The 21,172-nt window shown below is 44.2% G+C and overlaps 2 protein-coding genes across 2 annotated transcripts in view; both read right to left on the bottom strand.

Annotated features, from left to right (window-relative positions):
• The window catches only part of LOC135321264 (ubiquitin carboxyl-terminal hydrolase 3-like), a 289,286-nt gene that overhangs the window by 196,818 nt on the left and 71,296 nt on the right, over positions 1-21,172 (bottom strand). The window lies entirely within an intron of this gene.
• Positions 512-21,172, bottom strand: part of LOC116153408 (uncharacterized) — an 86,702-nt gene continuing 66,041 nt past the window's right edge. Inside the window, exons 4-6 of the mRNA XM_064486354.1 lie at positions 10,624-10,674; positions 9,341-9,388; positions 512-4,735 (exon numbers count right to left, since the gene is read on the bottom strand). Coding sequence (XP_064342424.1) covers positions 4,658-4,735; positions 9,341-9,388; positions 10,624-10,674 — 177 coding nt within the window. The 3' untranslated portion in view covers positions 512-4,657. The remainder of the gene's footprint in view (positions 4,736-9,340; positions 9,389-10,623; positions 10,675-21,172) is intronic.

Here is a 21,172-nt window from a genome sequence, read left to right as displayed (position 1 = left end):
GTCCAGAAACATCCTCTTACCTCTCACCAAAAGGCACTGGACCTAGAAAAGCATAAACTTGACTCCCTTTTAGATCTGTTCCTTTTCCTTTAACCCTGTGCCTTGTGTTTTGGGCTTAGTCTTGCTAGCTCTGCACCTTTTGTAAAATACTGTTGCCTTTAGCCTGAAATACACAGGAGAGCCTATTCTTGGGGCTCTGACCTGTAAGGATATTAACACTTTTACACTCCTATAAAGATAACACATTGCAGAATAGAAAGTAAGTTTGTTTTGTTGGAGGTTTTACAGGAGCACCATGAGGGGACCCACGTGGACAGCTGCAGGAACAAAGGATTCCAAGAAGAAAGAAATCCTGCACCAAGAAGTCTGCAACAACCAACCACACCCCCTCCCCTTTTTTGTATAAAAGGAGCCTGAAGTCTGACATGGGGAAGTTGGTTCTCCAGGACATTAGTCTGCCATTATCTTGGTCTGCTGGCTTTCCAAATAAAGTCTCTATTCCTTGCCCCAATACCTTGTCTCCCAATTTATTGGCCTGTCGTGCGGTGAACAGAACTCAGTAACAGAAACAGGAATTGCATAAAGTAACATCTTAGAATTTCTTTTAAACCTCCTCCATACTGAAGTTCCAAAATGCCACCTTTGCCTAAGGGAGCGAAAGGGAGTGAACGCTGGGGCTCTGAATTCAGCACGCCTGCCACAAATCCAGCTCTTGCCTCAGTTTCTTAAACTCTAAAATGACAAACCCATTTCCTGAGGCTGTGGAGTACTGGATGGAACACGCAGGTAAACAGCGCTCAGTTCAGAGGTGGCACTGAGCAGGAATAGCTGGCGCTGTCGCCCCAGCTGTCCCCCCATCAGACCGCTCATTCCGCACATTTAGTCTCGGAATCCAAGTGATGGGGACACCGAAACCGGTCTGGGCAAAGGCTGGCTCACACAGCGCCTTGGGTTGCGTTGTTCAGCTGTTTTCAGGCTCGACAGCAATGACAGGGCAACGGCCCCAGGTCCAGTTCCTGACCCCTCCACCCACCTGGAATCCCGCTCGGCTCCAGCCTCCTGCTCTGGGCCCCGGGAACAGCGGTGCCCCCCCCTTTTCGGATGCTCACAGGATGGACTTAGGGCCTCACAAACTGTCGCCATTTTACCATGAGGATCCCCAGCCCTCACCTCCCATCTCATTCACATCCACGTCTTCAGTGATTCTGTCAAAAAAGTCACATGGAATGAAAACACACCGTCCTGTGTTTTCTGTACTTTAAAACGGGAACGGACAGGCGGGTGGCTCTGAGGTCGCTTTGCTGGTCCCAGGGAACTGTCAGCTTAGGAGGAAGGGCATCTGCCAACCTGCCTCCTTGGCGCTTGTGCTGCGTGGCCCAGGGTCACGAGGGCTGGCCTGACCCCAAGAGGGGCGTCTCTTCACGCATCCCTGGGTTCCTTCATGCCCCCCGGTGGGGCCCAGTTCTCTGCCCCGAGGACTGGTCTGAACAACGCGCACCACGTTGTCTGAGGATTAGCGGCTCTCCCTCGGAGGGGCGGCTGGGTTTCGGAAGATTCCCAAAAAGGAGGTACTTACAGCCTGTTTCATCTCTGCGGAAGAGTGATTCTCATTTTACCAGAATACTGCCAACGAACTTTTTTTCTTTTTTTAATTAACTAATTAATTTATTTATTTATTCAATAGCAAAAATGGGTTTATTTGGGACCAGCAGAGAATTACAGTTTGGGGTCTGCTGTCATGGTGAGCGACACGATTTCAAAATGTAGAATAGCCAACGAACTTTAAAATGCTGTGTTTTTTTTGTTTGTTTTCTTTTGTGACACATGTACACATTCTTTTTAAACGTAAGAAAATCATTTCTATTGTCTTTTGAAAAAGCGCAGCAAATCCTGACACACATTTTAGTTAATATTTAACTATGTAGGGAGACAAACAATAATGACGTGATTGAACAGTGAAAAAGTCCGTCTGCCTGCCAGGAGTTTTGGACCCCAAATCAGAGCACATGTAGGGCGGCCCCTAACCAGAAGAGGGAGTTAAGGTCAAATGAGGAAAAGGGTGAATGGCCAGCCAGCCATGAGTCCATCAGAAAGAAATCAGCATTTCCTGTTAAAACGGCACCCACAAAATGACACCCCACGACGCCAGTCTATGTGCAAAGCTCCGCGCTAAGTGCTAGCAGAAAGGTAACACTTTGCGACCAGTTTTTTTGACAGCCAGAAGGAAAAAAAAAAAGACAGGAGAACCAGGTCTGTTTTTCACTGAACACAACACAAACCTGAAATGTCCCTTTAAGGCACAGAAAATGAGTCTTATTTTGACCACGATTACAACTTTTGACTCAGAGCCTCTCTGTGGCTTGGAGACTGCTGTTTCCTTCAGAGGTAAGTTATAAATTAACCAGCCCTACGTTCCTTCAAGACCAGTAAGTCTCCTGCTCTGAGCTGATACGGAATGTTTTTCCCCTGGAATGATGTGTGTCCAGTTAATCATCCTCCCTCCGTCGTCTTTTAACTTCACCTGAACGTGTGGATACACCTGCCGCACCTCCAGCCACGTCAGTGTGACGTGGTTTCAGTGGAAGGACGCGACAGCACTCCAAGCCCTGGAGGGAGACAGAGGGGGCTGCCTGTCCACCGGCCAGCGCAGGTGCCGCCCCCTCCGGGAAGCGCAGGGCGCCCGCAGCACCCAGCTGCTGCCCCTGGGCCCAGGGTGGTGTCGGGACCCCGTCCGTCTCAGCAAGATGCTCTGCTGGAGAGAAACCAAGGGGAAGGCACACGTCTAGACAGACAGCCGGGAAGACGCGCCGATGCTACCACAGGACGTCTGCTTTCAGATGCTCTCCAGTGACTTAATCAGCACTTGTTAGGAAATGCATTCCCTCAGCAACAGACTACAAATCCAAGTTAGGGGAGTCAAGTCACTCGGCACCCTCAATATTTCTCCCCGTTAACGTAATTCTTTCCTACTCAGTTAAAATGCAGGTGGCACTGGAACGCGACATGGACAGAACAAAACGGTCCTGAAACCTTTCAGGGGCCATGAAAACAGGGACCAGCACTTTATCTGCAAATCATCCAGCATGAAATGAAGGGCGCGGGTTTATCAGCCAAGTGTACACACCACCTCAGAGCTGAAGGTGAATCTTAGAATTCACAAGCTCCTTTCAAAGGATGCCCATCGGCTGAGCCAACATCATAAATCGGCAGAGTGAGCAGCAAAGGGGCCCCCGAGCACAAGGACGTGTGTGGTGAGGACGCCGGACCCCTGAGGCCAAGGCCACATTTGCCTCTTTTCAAGGTATTTCGAATTGAGACTGAGTCTAATTTCCCAAAGTTAAAAAAAAATTAAGTTTCAGTGATTTTAAACATTCCAAGTCTGCTTCCAAGAGCAAGGGAGCCGTGGTGCTGAGCCGGGGGGAGGCACGAACAGGTCACGCACGTGCCAAGCTTGACTTCGGGGCGGTGATGCCCAGCTGCTGTGCTCGGGGCCGGCGAGGAACAGGCGCGGTCCAGGCTCAGTGGGGCATCGCCAGCTGCTGGACGTGGCCCGGGACGCGGCCAGGGCAGGTAGGCTGCTTTGATCAAACGCAAAGGCAACAGCGCAGATCCGCCCCGGGAGCCGCCCTGGTCCTCTCTCCCCTCCGCCCTGGATTCTCCAGTTCACTACTTCCCTCACCCGTCCTGTCTGTCCCCCACGCAGGGCTGTATAAACTCACACACCCCGAGCTCCTCCAGGGGTAGGAAGGCAGGACATTTCTGCCAGAAGGGGGCGAAAGGGGCTGCGCCCACCGCCCGTCCTGACTGGAACCAGGCGTAAAGGGCTGAGGGCAGGGGAGCAGGGAGGAGGCTTCACTCTTCATCCAGGACTCCACCGCTGGGACGGCCACCCTGGCTGCGCCGTCTCCTTCCTGGGCCCGGCCGCCTGCTCGCGGGGGGCGTGGAGGTGAACAGCATCCAGGCCTTCAGGTGGCCCCGGTCTCTTTCTGGATTAATTCTGCACCGTCCACACTGTAGTCTAGGACTGACCACGTAAAGAGGTCACCCGAGAGAATCTAAAATCCAACAGGCGATGATTTATTCAGTACAAAAAGAACGGGGTAAGAGAAAAATGTCCAAGTTTTCTTTTCACTGATTTCATTTGTATTTGGTCATTTTCACTCAGAATTCTGCCTGTCGGCTCCTCTTTCAGGATGAGACGTGCGTGTGCGGCTGCGTATGTGCATGATCCCTTAGGAACTTTATTTGGTATAACTTCACATTTTTGGTATATAGAAATAATTTTATTTTCATACGGTAGCACTGGAGACATACAATCATTATTATTTCCTAGAGTGTGCAATATATATAAATTATTCACATTAAAAAATTTAAGAACAGAAAGCCTCATATGCAGGAGGTATTTAGAAATGTGTACCTAATTCTGAGTCGATGTTTTGACAGTGTTCGTCACCAGCTTTATAAATCTGAATGGACGCGATGATGCACAGTGGGACAAAGTACACGCAGGGGTCACTCCAGACACCTAGCTCAGTATACGAGTAACTCGCTCTTCACTTTGGCCATTGGGATTCCAGGTACCGAGGCACATCTGGGTCTGAGAGATGCTTCCAGAAGTACCTTTATGACACTGGCAATTTAACCATTTCTGTTTCTCCTATTCTCCTTTATAGCGAGGGGTCCTCTTCTCTTTAAAAGCAAGAAGGCCTTCAAGTCTGTCTTTTGTTGGAATAGTCTAAGACAAACAAAACAATGCGCCATCTATGTCGAAAAGTAAAAACAACTGCAGAAGATTAACAAGGCTACCGCGCTTCTAAGGGAACCTAATTAAAAGGCAACCTAAATGGTGACGTCTAGCAGTCAGCTGCACAATGCCAGTTATGGGAGCGTATTTATCATCCTAACTCCAAACGCTTATTGTCCCATTTCACGTATACTTTAATAAAATTAAGATTTTACTTTTTAGACAATTTTAGGTCCATAAAAAAAACTGAGCAGGAAGTTCAGAGTTCCCGTGTACTCCCTCCGGGCCCCTCACTGCTCCCCCTGTTATTAACATCCTGCATTAATGTGGCACATTTCTTACTATTAATGAACCAATATTGATGCAGTATTAGTAAGTAAAGTCCATAATTTACATCAGGGTCTACTGTGCGTATATCCCATGGATTTTGACAAACGCAGAATGTCGTGCGCCCACCACTGCAGTACCACAGAGAACAGAATAGTTTCACTGCCCTAAACGTCCCTGATGCTCCACCACGTCACCCCTGACTCCCCGCCCCTGTCGTCTTCTCCAGAATGACAAACAGTTGGAATCACATAGTATGCAGCCTCTTAGGACTGAAATCCTTCACTAAGCAGCATGCAGTTAAGGTTCCTTCACGTCCTTTCGTGGCAGGATAGCTCTTTCCTCTTACTGATAAGTAACGCCCCACTGTACGGATATACCACAGTTCGCCCATTCACCTAGTTGTTTCCAAGTCTGGCAATTATGAATACAAGCGCTGTAAACACCGGTGTGCAGGCTTTTGTGTGGATGTAACTTTTCAACTAATTTGGGTAAATATGTAACAGCAACATCACTAGATCATGTGGTGAGACAACGGCTTTGTGAAGAAATGGCCAAATTGTGGCGTCTCGTTTTTCTTTGTCGTTCTTAACGACATATGATGTAGAGCATCTTTTCCTATAGTTATTTGCCATCTGTGCATCTATTTTGGTGAGGTATCTGTTCAGACCTTACCCCCACTTTTTAACAGGTTATTTTCTCATTGTTGAGCTTTAAAAGTTCTCTGTGTGTCTTAGATACGTCCTTCATCAGGTCTGCTTTACTAAGATTTTTCTCCCAGTCCGTGGCTTGTCTTTTTATTCTCTTCACAGTGTCTTTGCAGAACAGAAGTTGTTAATTTTAATAAAGTCAAACAACAAGATTTTTCTTTCATGAATTATACTTCTGGTGTTTTTTATAAAAAGCCATTGCCAAGCTCAAGGTCTCCCAGAATTTCTGTCATCTTCAAGAAGTTTTATAGTTTTTCATTTCACATTTAGGTCTATGACCCATTTTGAGTTAATTAAAACACATTAAAAATTTGTTTATATATATATATATATTACTGAAGTATAATCAGTTTATAATGTTATGTCAATTTCTGGTGTACAGCACAACACAACACTTCAGTCATATAGGAAAATACATATATTTGTTTTCATATTCTTTTTCACCATAAATTACTACAAGACATTAAATATGGCTCCCTGGGCTAAATAGTGATTTTGAGTTAATTTTTGTGAAGATTCATTCTTTTTTTTTTTTTTTTTTTTTTTTTTTTTTTTGGTAATTGTCCAGCTGCTGCAAATGAAGACAGTCTTCATTTTCAAGACTATCCTTCCTCCACTGAATTGCCTCTGCTTCTTTGTCAAAGACCAGTTGACTATTTTTGTATGAATCTACTTCTGGGCTCCCTATTCTGTTCCACTAATTAGTTTGTTTTTTCTTTTGCCAGTACCACACTTCCTTGATTACGGCAGCTTTACAGTAAGTCTTGGAGCCAGGTAGTGTCACTTCCCCAATTTTTTAGTTTTTCAATATTGCGCTGGCTAATCTGGGTCTTTGGACTTTCTGTATACACTTTAGGATTGGTTTGCAAATATTAACAAAGCAACTTGCTGGAATTTTTATTGGGATTGCGTTGAATCTATGACCAAGTTGGGAAGAAGTGACATCTTAATATTGAATCTTATTATCCATGAATATGGGCTTTCTATTTATGTAAATTATTTCTTTGTAAAGTTATTTCTTTATTAAATTATTTGTTTTTTTTTAATCAGAGTTTCGCAGATTTCCCCCTATAGATCTTGTACATATTTTGTTAAGATTTATTATCTAAGCATTTTTTGTGTGACCTAATATAAACTATGTTGTGTTTTTTATTTCAAATCCCAAATTCTTCACTGCTGGTATACAGGGAAGCAACTGACTTTCGTATATTAACCTTGCATCGTGCAATCTTGCTCTGCCTGCTTGTTAGTTATGGTGGGTTTTTTCTTGATTCTTTGGGATGTTCTACATGGACAAGTACATCACTTACAAACAGTTTACATCTTCCGTCCCAATCCATATATCTTTTATTCCTTTTTCTTCTCTTTTCACATTAGCTAGGACTCCTAGCAGATGTTGAAAAGGAGTGATGAGAGGGAACATCCTTACAATGTTCCTATTCATTAAGTAGGTTTTCTGTAGAAGTTCTTACAAAGTTGGGGAAATTCCCACCTAGTCATAGTTTGCTGAGAGTTTTTATCATGAATAAGTATTGAATTCTGTCAAATGCTTTTTCTGCTTGTTGATACAATCATATGATTTTTCCTGTTTAGCTTGCTGATGTGATGAATTAAATAAATTTTTGAGTGTTGAACCAGACTTGCATATCGGGAAAAAAAAATCTCACTTGGTTGTGGCATATAATTCTTTTTATACATTGCTGGATTTAGCTTGCTAATATGTACATGTATTTATACTTTTTTGGGGGGTTTGCTAATATTTTATTGAGGATTTCTGTGTCTACATTCAGGAGAGGTAATGTTCTATAGTTTTCCTTTCTTGTAATGTCTTTAGTTTTGTTATCAGGATAATACTGTCCTCATGGAATAAGTTAGGAAGTACTCCTTCTGCTTCCAATGTCTGGAAAAGACTACAGAGAACTGGTATAATTTCTTCCTTAAATGTCTGGTAGAATTCACCAATGAAACCACCTGGGCCTGGTGCTTCCTATTTTGGAAGTCTGTTAGTCATTGCTGCAATTTCTTTGACAAACATAGGACTATTCAGATGAGCTATTTCTCCTTTGGTGAATTTTGGTATACTGTGTCTTTCAAGGAATTGATCCATTTCCTCTAGGCTATGAAATTTGTGAGCATATAGTTGTTCATAGCATTCCTTTATTATCCTTTCAATGTCCATGGGATCAGCAGTAATGATCTTTCCTGTATTTCTGATATAATTTTTATCTGCTGCCTTTTTTCCTTGATTAGCCTGACTGGAAACTGTCAATTTTATAGATCTTTATGAAGAACCAATTTTTGGTTTTGTTTTTTATCTATTGTCTATTTTCAATTTCATTGCCTTCTGCTCTGAAGTACTACTGATAGTCTTCTGCTGACTTTGAACTTAATTTGCTCGTCTTTTCCCCACTTTCATTAAGGTAGGAAGTGAGTACTGATTTCAGATCTTTCTTTTCTGACACACGCATTCAATGCTATAAATTTCTCTCGAAGCACTGTTTTTGATGCATTCTCACAAATTTTGATAAGTTGTATTTTCATTTTGATTTAATTCAAAATGTATTTTAATTCCCCCTGAGGCTCCCTCTTTGACACACATGTTATTTAGAAGTGTGTCGTTTAACCTTATTAAAAAGGTTACTTCTCATCATCAGTAGGTGGGATTTTCCATCTATCTTGCTGTTATTGACTTCTAGTTTAATTCCACTGTGGTCTGACAGAACACTTTGCATGATTTCTGTTCCCTTACACTTGATAAGGTGTGGCCAGATATGCTTTTAAAATTTTTCTTCAAACTCTGAGGTTGTCCATGTGTAAGAGGCTGGTAATTTAGTTCATCCATGGCATGTGCTCATCAATGACAGGTGGTAATTTACATATACAGACCAGGCGCAGAGCGCACTCTGGCTACTGCTCCTAATTTATGATGCTGCCATGCCTAAGTGGGAGCTGACACCGTTTCCAATTCTCAGGAAAGGTAGAACAAAATTCTTCTGCTACTTTAGATGCCCTTAAACAAAGTTATATCCTCCATTTAAAAAAAGGATGGAAGAAAGGAAGGGAGGAAGGAAGATTTGTTCCTCTACAGAAAGCCTTATTCATTTGTGTACAAAAAAGAAAACTGTGTACATAGTTGAATGAGTGAACTTTCAGGGTAGGAGGAGAGGCTCAGAACGTCGGGAAAAGCCAATGTGTCTCCAACACCAATACTTCCCAGCAGGCACGTGCTCACTGCCGCCTTCTTCTCACCTCTCCACGCTGGCGTGAGGGTTCAAGGCCACACCCACAAAATACAACATGAGTCAGAGAGACAGCTACAGCATGAATGGTACTAACTTAATTATTCTAAGAGTTTTCTGAACTACAGAGGCAGGAGTCATCAGCATGGGCAACAGAATCAGTGTAAGAGCTGTTAAGTCAAATAGCAGAAACAAGTAGTTTTAACTCATCTGTATGGTTCCAGGATAGGCACGAGTGCCACCTCGCTCAGCGATCCATAATGCAGCTGACTTACACGGAGGGAAGGGCTGTCCTCACTGAACGTGACTGTGTGATATACCTGAGCGTAGCACGCTTCTTCGATGGCTAATCCTGTGACCAGATCGACCTGAGGATAAAAAGGTACGTCGTTTCAGCAATAAGAATATGGTATCCTCAATATACACATAAATTCAAGCTGAATAACCTTATTCTAAAAGAACAGACTCTTTCAGTGTAATCAGAAGTATGACCAGCATGAGAAACTCTGGAGCCAGGCCGCCTGGGTTCAAATTCTGACCCCACCACACGGGAGCTGCGAAGCCCTCCTACACAGCTGCAGCCTCAGGGCGGCTAATTACAGTAGGTACCAGCTGGGGTTACTGCAAGGGTCGAATGAGTTCTTCCAGGTCAAGTCTTCATAAAGTACAATTTATATATATATGGTCTGCACATAGTGGGGTCATAGCGGGTCTTTGCTATTAATATTGTTACTGCTATGTAAGAATTAAAAAAAACAATCAAATACTTTGTAAATGAAAAATATATATTTATTGCTAATGAATTCAACCTCCTTTAACGCTGTGGAGGCCATGAAGATACCGTGGCCTCTGGGTCTGCAAGGAAGAAGTATCTTCCTTCAAAATGCTCAGAATATTCAGAACTTCTTATGATAATAAAAAGCCCAGTGTAAGGGGGAGGGTGGAGCTCGGTGGCAGAGTGCCTGCTTAGCGTGCACACGGTTCAATCCCTGGTGCCTCCATTGAGCAAATAAACCTAACTACTGCCCCCTTCCCCCAAATAAATAAAAGTAATTAGAAAAAAACAAAAGCCCAGTATAATTGGGTACCCGCATCACCCCCTTGCCCTGCCTCCTCCTCCCCCCGCCTGGGGCCTCTGCCCCTTCGGAGCCATCTCTCTGGGGTAACCCGGGGCCCCTACAGGGCTTCTGTGTGTCCTGCTGCAGAAAGCACGCGGAGAACTTAAAGATGGTCTCCATCTTTAGGAGGAGCTTTGAGTTAGGAAGCTCTCCTTGGGACAGTACTTAATGATACTGGTGCTGAGAATACACAGAATGCCCCTTTCCTTTGGTTTTCTATGAACTACTAGCCAGTAAACCGCTCCATGAACTCAATGGCAAAATCAGCGGGAGTCAGCGAGACAACTGAATTCCGGGACTATGATCCTGAAGCAAAACAGCTATACGCGGAACGAAATCAGTGATGCAGCGAGAAGGAGCCTCAGACGCTCTCAGTAGCAGCTGCAGCAAACAGCTCTACCTCAGACTATTAACAAAATAACGGTTCACATCAGTTAAATCTCCACCACCTATTCCAACAAAAACCCCAAGCCTGAGGCACTCACCTCCATCCCTTGATTAATTGCTAACTTTGCCACTCTCATTGCAACAGGGCCCTAAAATGCAAACAGGTTTTAATTATTATTTACGCAAATCATGTTGTACATCTCAGTAAAATTCCCTTTGCTGGATCCATGGCATAGAAGCAACAGTGGTTGTAAGACAGTGGATGGAAGTTTTATTTTCGGAGATTTGCAAGGTCTTAAGGAAACAGCAGTGGTCACATTCTGTTGCAGCAGCAGGTGACCCGGAGTCCACAGCACGCTGTGACACAGAAAACTGCACGCAGGTGGTGTGTGTCCAGCAGAGGGCTTTTCCCTGTTCAGCAAATCTCCTTACAAGTTAGTTAAGCAGGTAAGAGGAGATAAAGAGCTTGGCACAGCACCACACCCATCAGTGTACGACAGAAGCCGGCAAAGGGGCTGACCTACTGACTAACGAGGGGCTCAGGCAGCATCCGTTTCGGGCACTGGATCTGTATCTTTCTTCCCTGGGCATCAGTAACCAACCACGATGACACCTTATTAAGATGTGTCCTCCCACAGCACACAAACGCTCAAGGTCCAAATAGGTCCTTCAGGACGTGTGAGGGTCACAGAGAGAAAAACTGGAAGTCCTCTGTGAGAAGGGACACATTACTTTTGTCTTAGAAAACCGCCATCCTCCAGATGGAATCCGGTTATTTGATCACATTTTAAATTCCTAAAAGTTGTTTACAGGTGATGAATCAGAATTCAATGGCATATTTAAAAGCGTCTTTTGAATTAAAATGCAAGAGGCTGTAAGTAAGAAGCACAGCAAAGGACTCCAGGAAGTGAAAGGATAAACGCACAGCGGCAGGAAAAAATGCCTTTTGTCCCTGTTTGGGGGTTTTGGTTATCAATTTTAACCTACCCAAATCCTCTTCCTAAATCACGTGCTGAAAAACCTTTCTCAGAGGCGGCAATCTCCTGAGGCTTAGGCAAGGATCTTAATTAGAATTCTTCCAAACGTGATTTGTATGTTTGTATGTATGGTCTACACCGCCATTTGTTTGTTGGTTTGTTTTTAAGACCATCAATTCAGTTTTGTAAACAGAGTGCTCCTCTCAATGGGAATCATACCCATTCACTTTTATCACCAGCTGACCCAGACAGGGTGCTTGCCATGTGCACACACAGCCCCAAGCACCTTGTTAAAATGGAGATGAAGATTCGGGGGTCAGGGAGGGGCCTGGGGAGTCCGTACATCTAACATGCCCCCCCCAAACTGCTAGTGCACAGACCACACGTAGCAAGGTTTAGAAATTTGGAAAAGCAGAATGATGAAGATGCTATTAAATATAATGTTTATTTGGTTAACTTCCCTTTAAAAATATAAAACCAGTGCCTCTTCTACATGTACAAACCTTTTTTCTCAGAGAGGAAAATGGAAGTAACATATGATGCCAGAATCACCTAGAAACATTAATTTTACAGAAGCTTTCTAATTATTTGGAAGAGTAATCATTCAGAAACAAACCCTGTAAAAAACAAAGATTATTCCACTTCAAATGCTGTTCTGTAATTTTTGCACAGTTTCGAAGTTACACATTTTCCGAAGTCATCTGACATTTCCCTTCACCTGGGGAAAAGCTAATTTTAGCAGTGAACGTCCTCAGAGGCACGGCCCTCAGAGGACAGGGGCGACGAGCGCAGCCTGGCTCACCATGTGGTGCGGCTAGATGTCAGGTTGGAGGTGGGGGGGCTCGCAGGCGGGGTGAGCTGTGGGCGGTGGCGTCATTAATGGCACTGCTGTCACAGGAGAAAGGGCCAGTTCCCAGGGGTGAGGTAAGGAATGTGAACCACAGAGATGCCAAGGGGCTAATGAGCCACTTGGGTGGGGATCCGGAATGCTCACATCCAAGGCCCAGGGGAGGCTGCGAGTCTTGGAACCGGAATTATGCCACAACGTGTCTTAAATACACCCCTTTATGTCAGCTGAGACGTGCACTGTTCGTACATTCTTAAGCCAAAGGAAGTCATTAAACCTTACAGAGTTGAACTGTTACTTCTACTGACATTTGCACCTTTAATGTCTCTTTAGGTAGATGTTTCCTTAATATTTTGAAGAAATAGTAATACCACAGTTACAGTGAGAGCTTTTTTGCCCCTTAAAATAGTGAAAGTCAAATTGCGCTCTACACTGGAAATTGACACACCATTGTAAACTGACTATAACTCAATAAAATTTTAAAAAATAGCAGACGTCTTTTTATTCGCCCTCTCTCCACCAAGTCAGAGTATAAGGCTCCGTACTACCTCCTAATGAGGCATACATTATTTAAGGGTCCCACCTTAGAAGAGCTTACAGCTCAAGCACAAGCTGAGAAGGGCTGACACCTCGCATCAGCGCCAGGCAGGGTGGTTTTATTTTTTTTTTTAACATTTTTTATTGATTCATAATCATTTTACAATGTTGTGTCAAATTCCAGTGTTCAGCACAATTTTTCAGTTATTCATGGACATATACACACTCATTGTCACATTTTTTTCTCTGTGAGTTATCATAACATTTTGTGTATATTTCCCTGTGCTATACAGTGTAGTCTATTCTACAATTTTGAAATCCCAGTCTATCCCTTCCCACCCTCCACCCCCCTGGTAACCACAAGCCCAGGGACTAATCACAAGGTGCTGGATGAGCTCAGGCAGCAGGTCACAGAAATCCGAATTAACAGAGTGGCGGCAGAAACAAAAATAAATTGAGACAGCTAATAAAATGGTAAATTGTTCCAGCATCTCTACAGTTAACACAAGAAGTCAAAAAGTATTTATATTGGTGACCATTTATGCGCTGTCAACCCAACGGGTTTACACCGTGAAGATTACTTCCCCGATAGCAAAGCACTGCTCTTAACTAACAATTCTGAGTGGTGGAGTGAGGCAATCGATACATCTACTAGAATCAAACATCCCTCGTGAGCCATGTGACCCTAGACACGGTTCCCAGGTTCAGTGATCCACCTGAGGCTCGATGACAAAATACAAGACCGTGAGATTAACGCTCATCCCATCTGTGGACGCCACGAACAGACCCAGGATCCAGCACAGACTCGCAAGTCAACTACGTCGGATGCTGTCATACAAAAGTTGCAGTGAGATTTTAAGTTTCGGCTTAAAGAGTTTATATATCCCAGAAGTTCCCATTTGGGCCACAGGTTTGGGATTTTAGCCTTCTGACAGTCTTATAAATTCACTAAATGTGTACGCGAACATGTACACACTCCTCAGCATCAGAACAAACTAATTAAACGCTGGCACGCTATTAACACTCAGAACAGTAAATACAGTCATAAGAAGTTTCATGGTTGAAAACTCTTCAGAGAGATGGTACAAAATCCTGAGTGTATCTTTCGTTGTGATTTTTAAAAATTAGTGATTTCAATTTAAACTGTCCCAAAAGAGTAGTTTTTCCACGGACATAAATTATAGTCACATCGTGTCTCTCATCGAGTTCTACAGTGGACTTGCTGTTAACTTGCTGCCCAAACGTGCAATGTGTGAGTGACGGCAGGCAGCGCTACAAAAGAATGTCCTTTTTAAAAGAAAAAGCTTTGCACAGCTGCTTGTAATAAAATAACCAAACCAAAATGTTATAACTCACAGAGAAAAAAATGTGACAATGAGTGTGTATATGTCCATGAATAACTGAAAAATTGTGCTGAACACTGGAATTTGACACAACATTGTAAAATGATTATAAATCAATAAAAAATGTTAAAAAAAATAAAATAAAATAAAATAAAATAACCAAACCGCGCAGCAAGGGCTGATCAGATAAAGATAAATATAGTAATACACACGTTAAGTCTGAAATAGATCTGAGAAACATCGTGACGAGGACATTTCCATGACTATCCTGACAAGCAATTTTTAATGATTAAATGTGCCTATGCGTGTGTATGTACATGTTTTATATCTAAAAGCTATTTATAACGCTCTCTTACAGAATCATAGAGTTGTTTTTATTTTAAACTATCAAATGCTAACTTGGTACACAGTGAAGCTATGATCTTTGTTATTTAAAATCAGAAGTATCATGTGAATTAACTTAGAAAATGTCTTTTTTTTTAATTTCCAAAAAACAAGCTAATTGCTTGTGAACTGAGGCACTATAAATTATGCAGCTCGATTTTAAAAATACATGGAAGACAAGTTCTAAGTTCTGGCACTTTTATCTGCTCTTTTACAGGAATTAAGGATAATTAAATTTAAATAATGTCATATAAACGTTTTATTTCGCTTTCAATTTATTTTAAAAACAACAGGGGTTGATCATTTGTAATCTATGGAAGTATTTGAAATTGTTTTTGGTGAGTCTATTAAATCAGTTAGTGAGGCTTAAAGTGTAAAACAAATCTACATCAACCCAGATTGCAGCCATTAAGCTTATGGGTTTATTTCGTGGCGTAAAATAGCACTTCATAAAATCTGTTCTAAAATAACATTTGCTAATAAAAATAGGACCAAGATTCTTCTGAAATTCTATATGTCTTATAACCAGACGACAAGTGGGACTTCCACTGCTGTCCCTCCCCACTTCCCTGATCATGTACATGGGAGTCTATTTCTGGAATTTCTATTCTGTATGCCTGTGCTCACACCAGGATGATGCTGTCTTGATTTCTTTATAGTAAATCTGGAAATCAGGAAGCGTAATTCAACCAACTTTGTTCTTTCCATCTCCATATAAATTTAAGAATCACCTTGCCATTTTACAACAACAACAACAAAAAAAAAAGCTGCGAGGATTTTAGCTAAGCTTGCACTAAATCTATAGGTCAATTTGGGGAGAAAAGACATAACAATTCTGCATCTTCTACTACATAAACATGTTATGCACCTCGCCATTGATTTGTCTTCTTTCATTTCCCTCCACCACGTTTGATAGTTTTGAGTGTATGGATCTTATACAGAGTTTGTCAAATTTATTCCTAAATATTTCATGTTCGTTGACGCTACTGTAAATGGGAGTGATTTTTAAATTTTATTCTGCAGTTGCTCATCACTAGTACACAGAAGGACAACTGATGGTTTATATGTTGACCTCCTAGTCAGAGACTGCTCGATCCGACCACTAGTTCTAATGATGTTTTCGGTAAACGTCTTAAGACTCTGTCTGAACGTGCTCATGGGGCACTTGTGAATAGAGTTCTTTCCAGCCCGTATGCCTTTCGTTTCTCCTTGCCTTTCTACACGGGCTAGAACCTACAGTACAATGTTGAATAGCAGCAATGAAAGTGCACATTTTTGCCTTGTTTGCATTATTTGTGGGAAGGGTTCAGGTTTTCATCACTGAGGATGTCAGCGGTAGGAATTTTATACAAGCCTTTGGCCAGACTGAGGAAGCACCCTGCTATTCTAATTTAGTAAGAGTTTCTTTCCTTTTCTAAATTATGAATCAACACTGAATTCTGTCAAATGCTTTTTTCTGCCAATATTGAGATGATCATGGAATTTTTCTTTTATTCTGTTAATATGATGAACTGTATTGTTTTATACATCAGGTAAGTCCCATTTAGTGACATCTTTTTTAATTAAAAAAAAAAATTAGTGAATGTTTACTGGCCAGTGACTGAGGGCTGAATCCACGGTGTGCAGAACAGCTCTCATCACTTAATTCTGCACAGCGTCAAGCCACTCAGCCAGGGTGGGCGAGTGACGGGGCTGCGGCCCATACAAGGAAGTGGCAGAGCTGGGAGGGCAGGAGGTCATCAAACTCCCGCCGCGTTACATCAGTCGTTCAAATCAGAGTCAGAACCCTACCCCGTCATCTCTCCCCCAGCCTTTTGGCATTTCAGACACAAAGCCAAAGACAGAAGAAGAAATGCATCTGCCTCAGGCCCCCTTCCCAGCATTCCCAGTAACATTCCCGAACAGAACATCCACCAGGGAGCTCATGTACCAGACAGTTCACCTCCCACACCCAACTTATCTTTTTATATATTTTTGAGTTTAATGCACTAAAGTTTTAAGAATTTTTACATACGTTTCCATGAGACATACTGGTCTGTAGATTCCCTGTTTTAGTGTCTTTGTTTGACTTGGCAGGAAAATAATGGAAGCCTCATCAAATAACTTGAGACCTGTCCTCTCCTCTGTTTTCTCAAAGAACTCAGGCAGGATTGGTAATGTTTCTTCCACAAATGGTTGGTAGATTCACCAGCACAACCATCATGCCCAGAGTTTTCTTTCTGGAAAAATTTTTAATTACGGATTCAATTATATATATATATATATATTTTTTAAATATATATATATATATATTTTTTAAATATATATATATATTTTTTAAATATATATATATATATATATATATATATATATATATATATATATATATATATATATATATATAAAATCTTTGTTTTTTAATTCCATAGAAAACTTTACATTTAATATAATTACCCATTCTGGTTAAGTTTAAATTTACCGTTTTGATATTTCTTTTCTATCTTTCTCATCTAACTTTTACTACTCATTTATATATATATAAAGTGAAAGTATTTTAGATTTTCTATTTCTTCTAGTGTTAGTTTTGGTGAATTTCCTGACATAAAGTTATTTTAAGATTCTCTCATAACCCTTTAATATCTGTAGGATATGCAGTGATGACCTATCTCGACACTGGCAATTTGTGTCTTCTTTTTTTTTTCCTCTGTTTCTTGATTATCAGGTTAGCTAGCAGTCTTAATTTTTTTTTCCTCACATTCTCAAACTATGGGCTTTGGGTTTTATTAATGTTTCTCTATTGTTGATACCAAGTCTTTTCCACTAACTTCCTCTTCTTTGTTAAAAGTGGAGGTTCAGTCACTGATGGCAGATCTTTTTATTTTCTCATAAAAGCTTTTAAAACTCTGATTGCTCTGTTGCTTTAGCACCGTCTCACAAAAGTTAATGTTGTTTTCATTTTCCTTAAGGTCAAAATATTTTCTGATTTCTCTTTTGACCCATAGGTGTACCCAGTATTCTTTGAATTTCCAAGTATCTAGAGGGTTTGCATGTAAGTTTCAGTTAATGGTTTCTAATTTAACTCTGTCAGGGTCGGAGAATATGGCCTGTATTATCTCAATCCTTTAAAATTCATTAAAATTTATTTTATGGTCCATCTTCCTATTTTGATGGCTATTCCACGTAAACTTTAAAGACAACTTGAATTCTGTGGTCATTGGGTAGAGTACTCCGAAAAGATCACTCAGGCCAAGCTGTTCCAAATACATTTCAAGGTTTCTGTATCTTCACTTACTTTCTTTCCATTTGCTCCATCAACTACGAAATCTCCAGGAGAAACAGTGGATTTACGCATTTCTCCTTTTCGTTCTGAGAATTTCTGCCTCAAGCATCTGAAGTTCTGTTCTCACAGCGGCAGGCGCACTTGAAGTCACACCCTCCTGATGGATCACTCTTTTCCCTTCTGTCATTTCACGATGTCCCTCACAGGGACATCGTTCCTCGCTCTGAAACCTAGTTTTCCAGTATTCACAGAGCCAGTCCAGCTTTCCTATTTATTGTGAGCGTGTACGTCTTCTTCCATCCTTTCAGTTTTAACGTATCTGTACCCTTGTAAAGTAGGGCTCATAAACAGTATGTAATTGAATCTTACTTTGTAAATCAATCTCTGTTTTTTAATTCCATAAAAAATTTTACATTTAATATAATGACCCATTCTGGTTAGGTTTATATTTACCATTTTGATGTTCTTCTGTCTTTCTCATCTATTTTATTACTCGTTCTTTTTTTGGGATTGAGCATTTTTAGCATTTCATTCTACCTTCACTACGAGTTTGTTGTTAACATTTAATTTTTTTAACTGGTTAGTAGCCTTTCTTAAGTAGAGTTTTGTGAGAGAAGAAAGCTAAGAGAAAGTGAAATTAATGAGTATTTTAAAATGTCTCGATGACAGTACTTTGCTCTTAGACGCATAGGATAGAAATTAACTTATTACGTAGAGTAAATGCCTTAAAGCATTAGGGCTTAGTTTTTACCAAATTCAGAAAAGTTCTGGTCTTTTTCTAATGCAAACAAGAACAAAACTTTATTATAAGCTATGGAAAAACACAAGGGTTTTGGGAGGAAAATGGGGAGAGGAGGAGTCAGTTGTAGGCAGCAGGGGTGTGCCCCTTGCTCTGGGGCCGGAGAGGACAGGACAAGGGCCTTTGTCTACTGTCCTGAGGACTCTGACCACTTGGGATCAGTGGGATCAGGTAACAGTCTCAAGTCAACCACCTCTGGGGACAAGATCGCAGGCAGGGAGCTCCGGGATTCCAGAAGTTAGGGCCAGGCTTGTGTTTCACCCCCAAATGGGGCCTGCCTGCACGAAGTCCAGCCTGGGAGGTAGGGGACACTGACTGTGTCTCCCGAAGTCACCAATTCAGGCCATGATCCGCCTCTTAGATTCCAAGGGAGGGGATCCCAACCTGGAGGAAGATGACTTGGACGGCCCAGCAGCCTTGTGTGCAGCCACGCCCTGGACAGGTGATGGGCGGGCCCTCACAGTGTGGCTGCTCATTCCTGTGCCCGCTGTGCAGGCGGGCTGCTGCCACAGGCCAGGACAGACATGCCAGCCTTGCTGGGAGAGGTGCCGGGCCCTCGGCTGGAAGCAGAGGGGCTCTGCCTGGGGGCGCCCCCGGGGGTGGGACTTAAGGTGGGGGCAGCAGTGCCTCCAAACCCAGGCTGCTGCTTGGTTCTGGGTCCCGTGGCCAGCATGGGGGTGCTCTGGTGAACGGGGCCCCAGGTGTTCAGGCCCCTGCGTCCCCCACGGCAGCGTGTGGTGCTCGGGCTCCGCGTCACCTCTTCTGTGATGCGAAGAGCTGCAAAGAGGCGGCACAGCTCAAAGTCACCCACTTGGCTCCTGCCACCCTTACATGCAGCTGAGACCCCGAACCTGCAGGGGACTGGGCTCGAGCTGGCAGATCTTGGGCAGTGCCGCCAAGTGTTGGGCCCAGCCCTGGTCACAACGCTGGGCATGTAGGCGGCAGCTGCACAGCCACGGGGGAACAGAGTAGAGGTGGCAGAAGACATCGGCTGGGTGCTGGCATGAGTGCCCATGGTGGGATTTCTGGATGACAAACTGTCAGAAGATGCTTTTGGTGGGGGCTTGAAGGCTACTGGACCTGGAGCGGACAGTGGGTCCGAGGTTGGGGCTGGAGCTGCCTGCTTTCGATATTGGGAAGAGCTGTCCCAGGCGGCGGCTCCACACTGCTGCCCATGAGGGACCGCAAGGATGGGCTGCGTAGAGGTCCCAGGGTTAGCAGGAAGTGTCACAGTTAGGTTAGGCCCACAGAAGCTCAGTGCAGACAGGCTGGTGGTGAGGATGATTAAGGCCACACCGTCATGGGGGGCCGTCTGCGGGGCCTGCAGAGGGGGCAAGATGCTCCCACTGGTGGTCTGGGGAGCCCCCGAGAGCAGAGGCTGAGAGGGTACAGTGCTATTCATCGGGGTGACCCCAGTCCCCTGAGCAGGGGTGAAGACGGCCAGGCCACCACTGGGGGCCGTCTGCGGGGCCTGCAGAAGAGGCAAGATGCTCCCACTGGTGGTTTGGGGAGCCCCCGAGAGCAGAGGCTGAGAGGGTACAGTGCTATTCATCGGGGTGACCCCAGTCCCCTGAGCAGGGGTGTAGACGGCCAGGCCACCACTGGGGGCCGTCTGCGGGGCCTGCAGAAGAGGCAAGATGCTCCCACTGGTGGTTTGGGGAGCCCCCGAGAGCAGAGGCTGAGAGGGTACAGTGCTATTCATGGGGGTGACCCCAGTCCCCTGAGCAGGGGTGAAGACGGCCAGGCCACCACTGGGGGCCGTCTGCGGGGCCTGCAGAAGAGGCAAGATGCTCCCACTGGTGGTTTGGGGAGCCCCCGAGAGCAGAGGCTGAGAGGGTACAGTGCTATTCATCGGGGTGACCCCAGTCCCCTGAGCAGGGGTGAAGACGGCCAGGCCACCACTGGGGGCCGTCTGCGGGGCCTGCAGAAGAGGCAAGATGCTCCCACTGGTGGTTTGGGGAGCCCCCGAGAGCAGAGGCTGAGAGGGTACAGTGCTATTCATCGGGGTGACCCCAGTCCCCTGAGCAGGGGTGAAGACGGCCAGGCCACCACTGGGGGCCGTCTGCGGGGCCTGCAGAAGAGGCAAGATGCTCCCACTGGTGGTTTGGGGAGCCCCCGAGAGCAGAGGCTGAGAGGGTACAGTGCTATTCATCGGGGTGACCCCAGTCCCCTGAGCAGGGGTGAAGACGGCCAGGCCACCACTGGAGGCCGTCTGCAGGGCCTGCTGAGTGGGCAGGATGCTCCCACTGGTGGTCTGGGGAGCCCCCGAGAGCAGAGGCTGAGAAGGTACAGTGCTATTCATGGGGGTGACCCCAGTCCCCTGAGCAGGGGTGACGAAGGCCAGGCCACCAATGGCGGCCATCTGCGGGGCCTGCAGAGGGGCCAAGATGCTCCCACTGGTGGTTTGGGGAGCCCCCGAGAGCAGAGGCTGAGAGGGTACAGTGCTATACATTGGGGTGACCCCAGTCCCCTGAGCGGGGTTCACGAAGGCCAGGGCACCA

This window comes from Camelus dromedarius, chromosome 5, assembly GCF_036321535.1.
Source record: "Camelus dromedarius isolate mCamDro1 chromosome 5, mCamDro1.pat, whole genome shotgun sequence".
Lineage (NCBI taxonomy): Eukaryota > Metazoa > Chordata > Mammalia > Artiodactyla > Camelidae > Camelus > Camelus dromedarius.
Note: the sequence above shows the minus strand (reverse complement) of the source record. Positions and strands in the feature narration are given on the sequence as shown.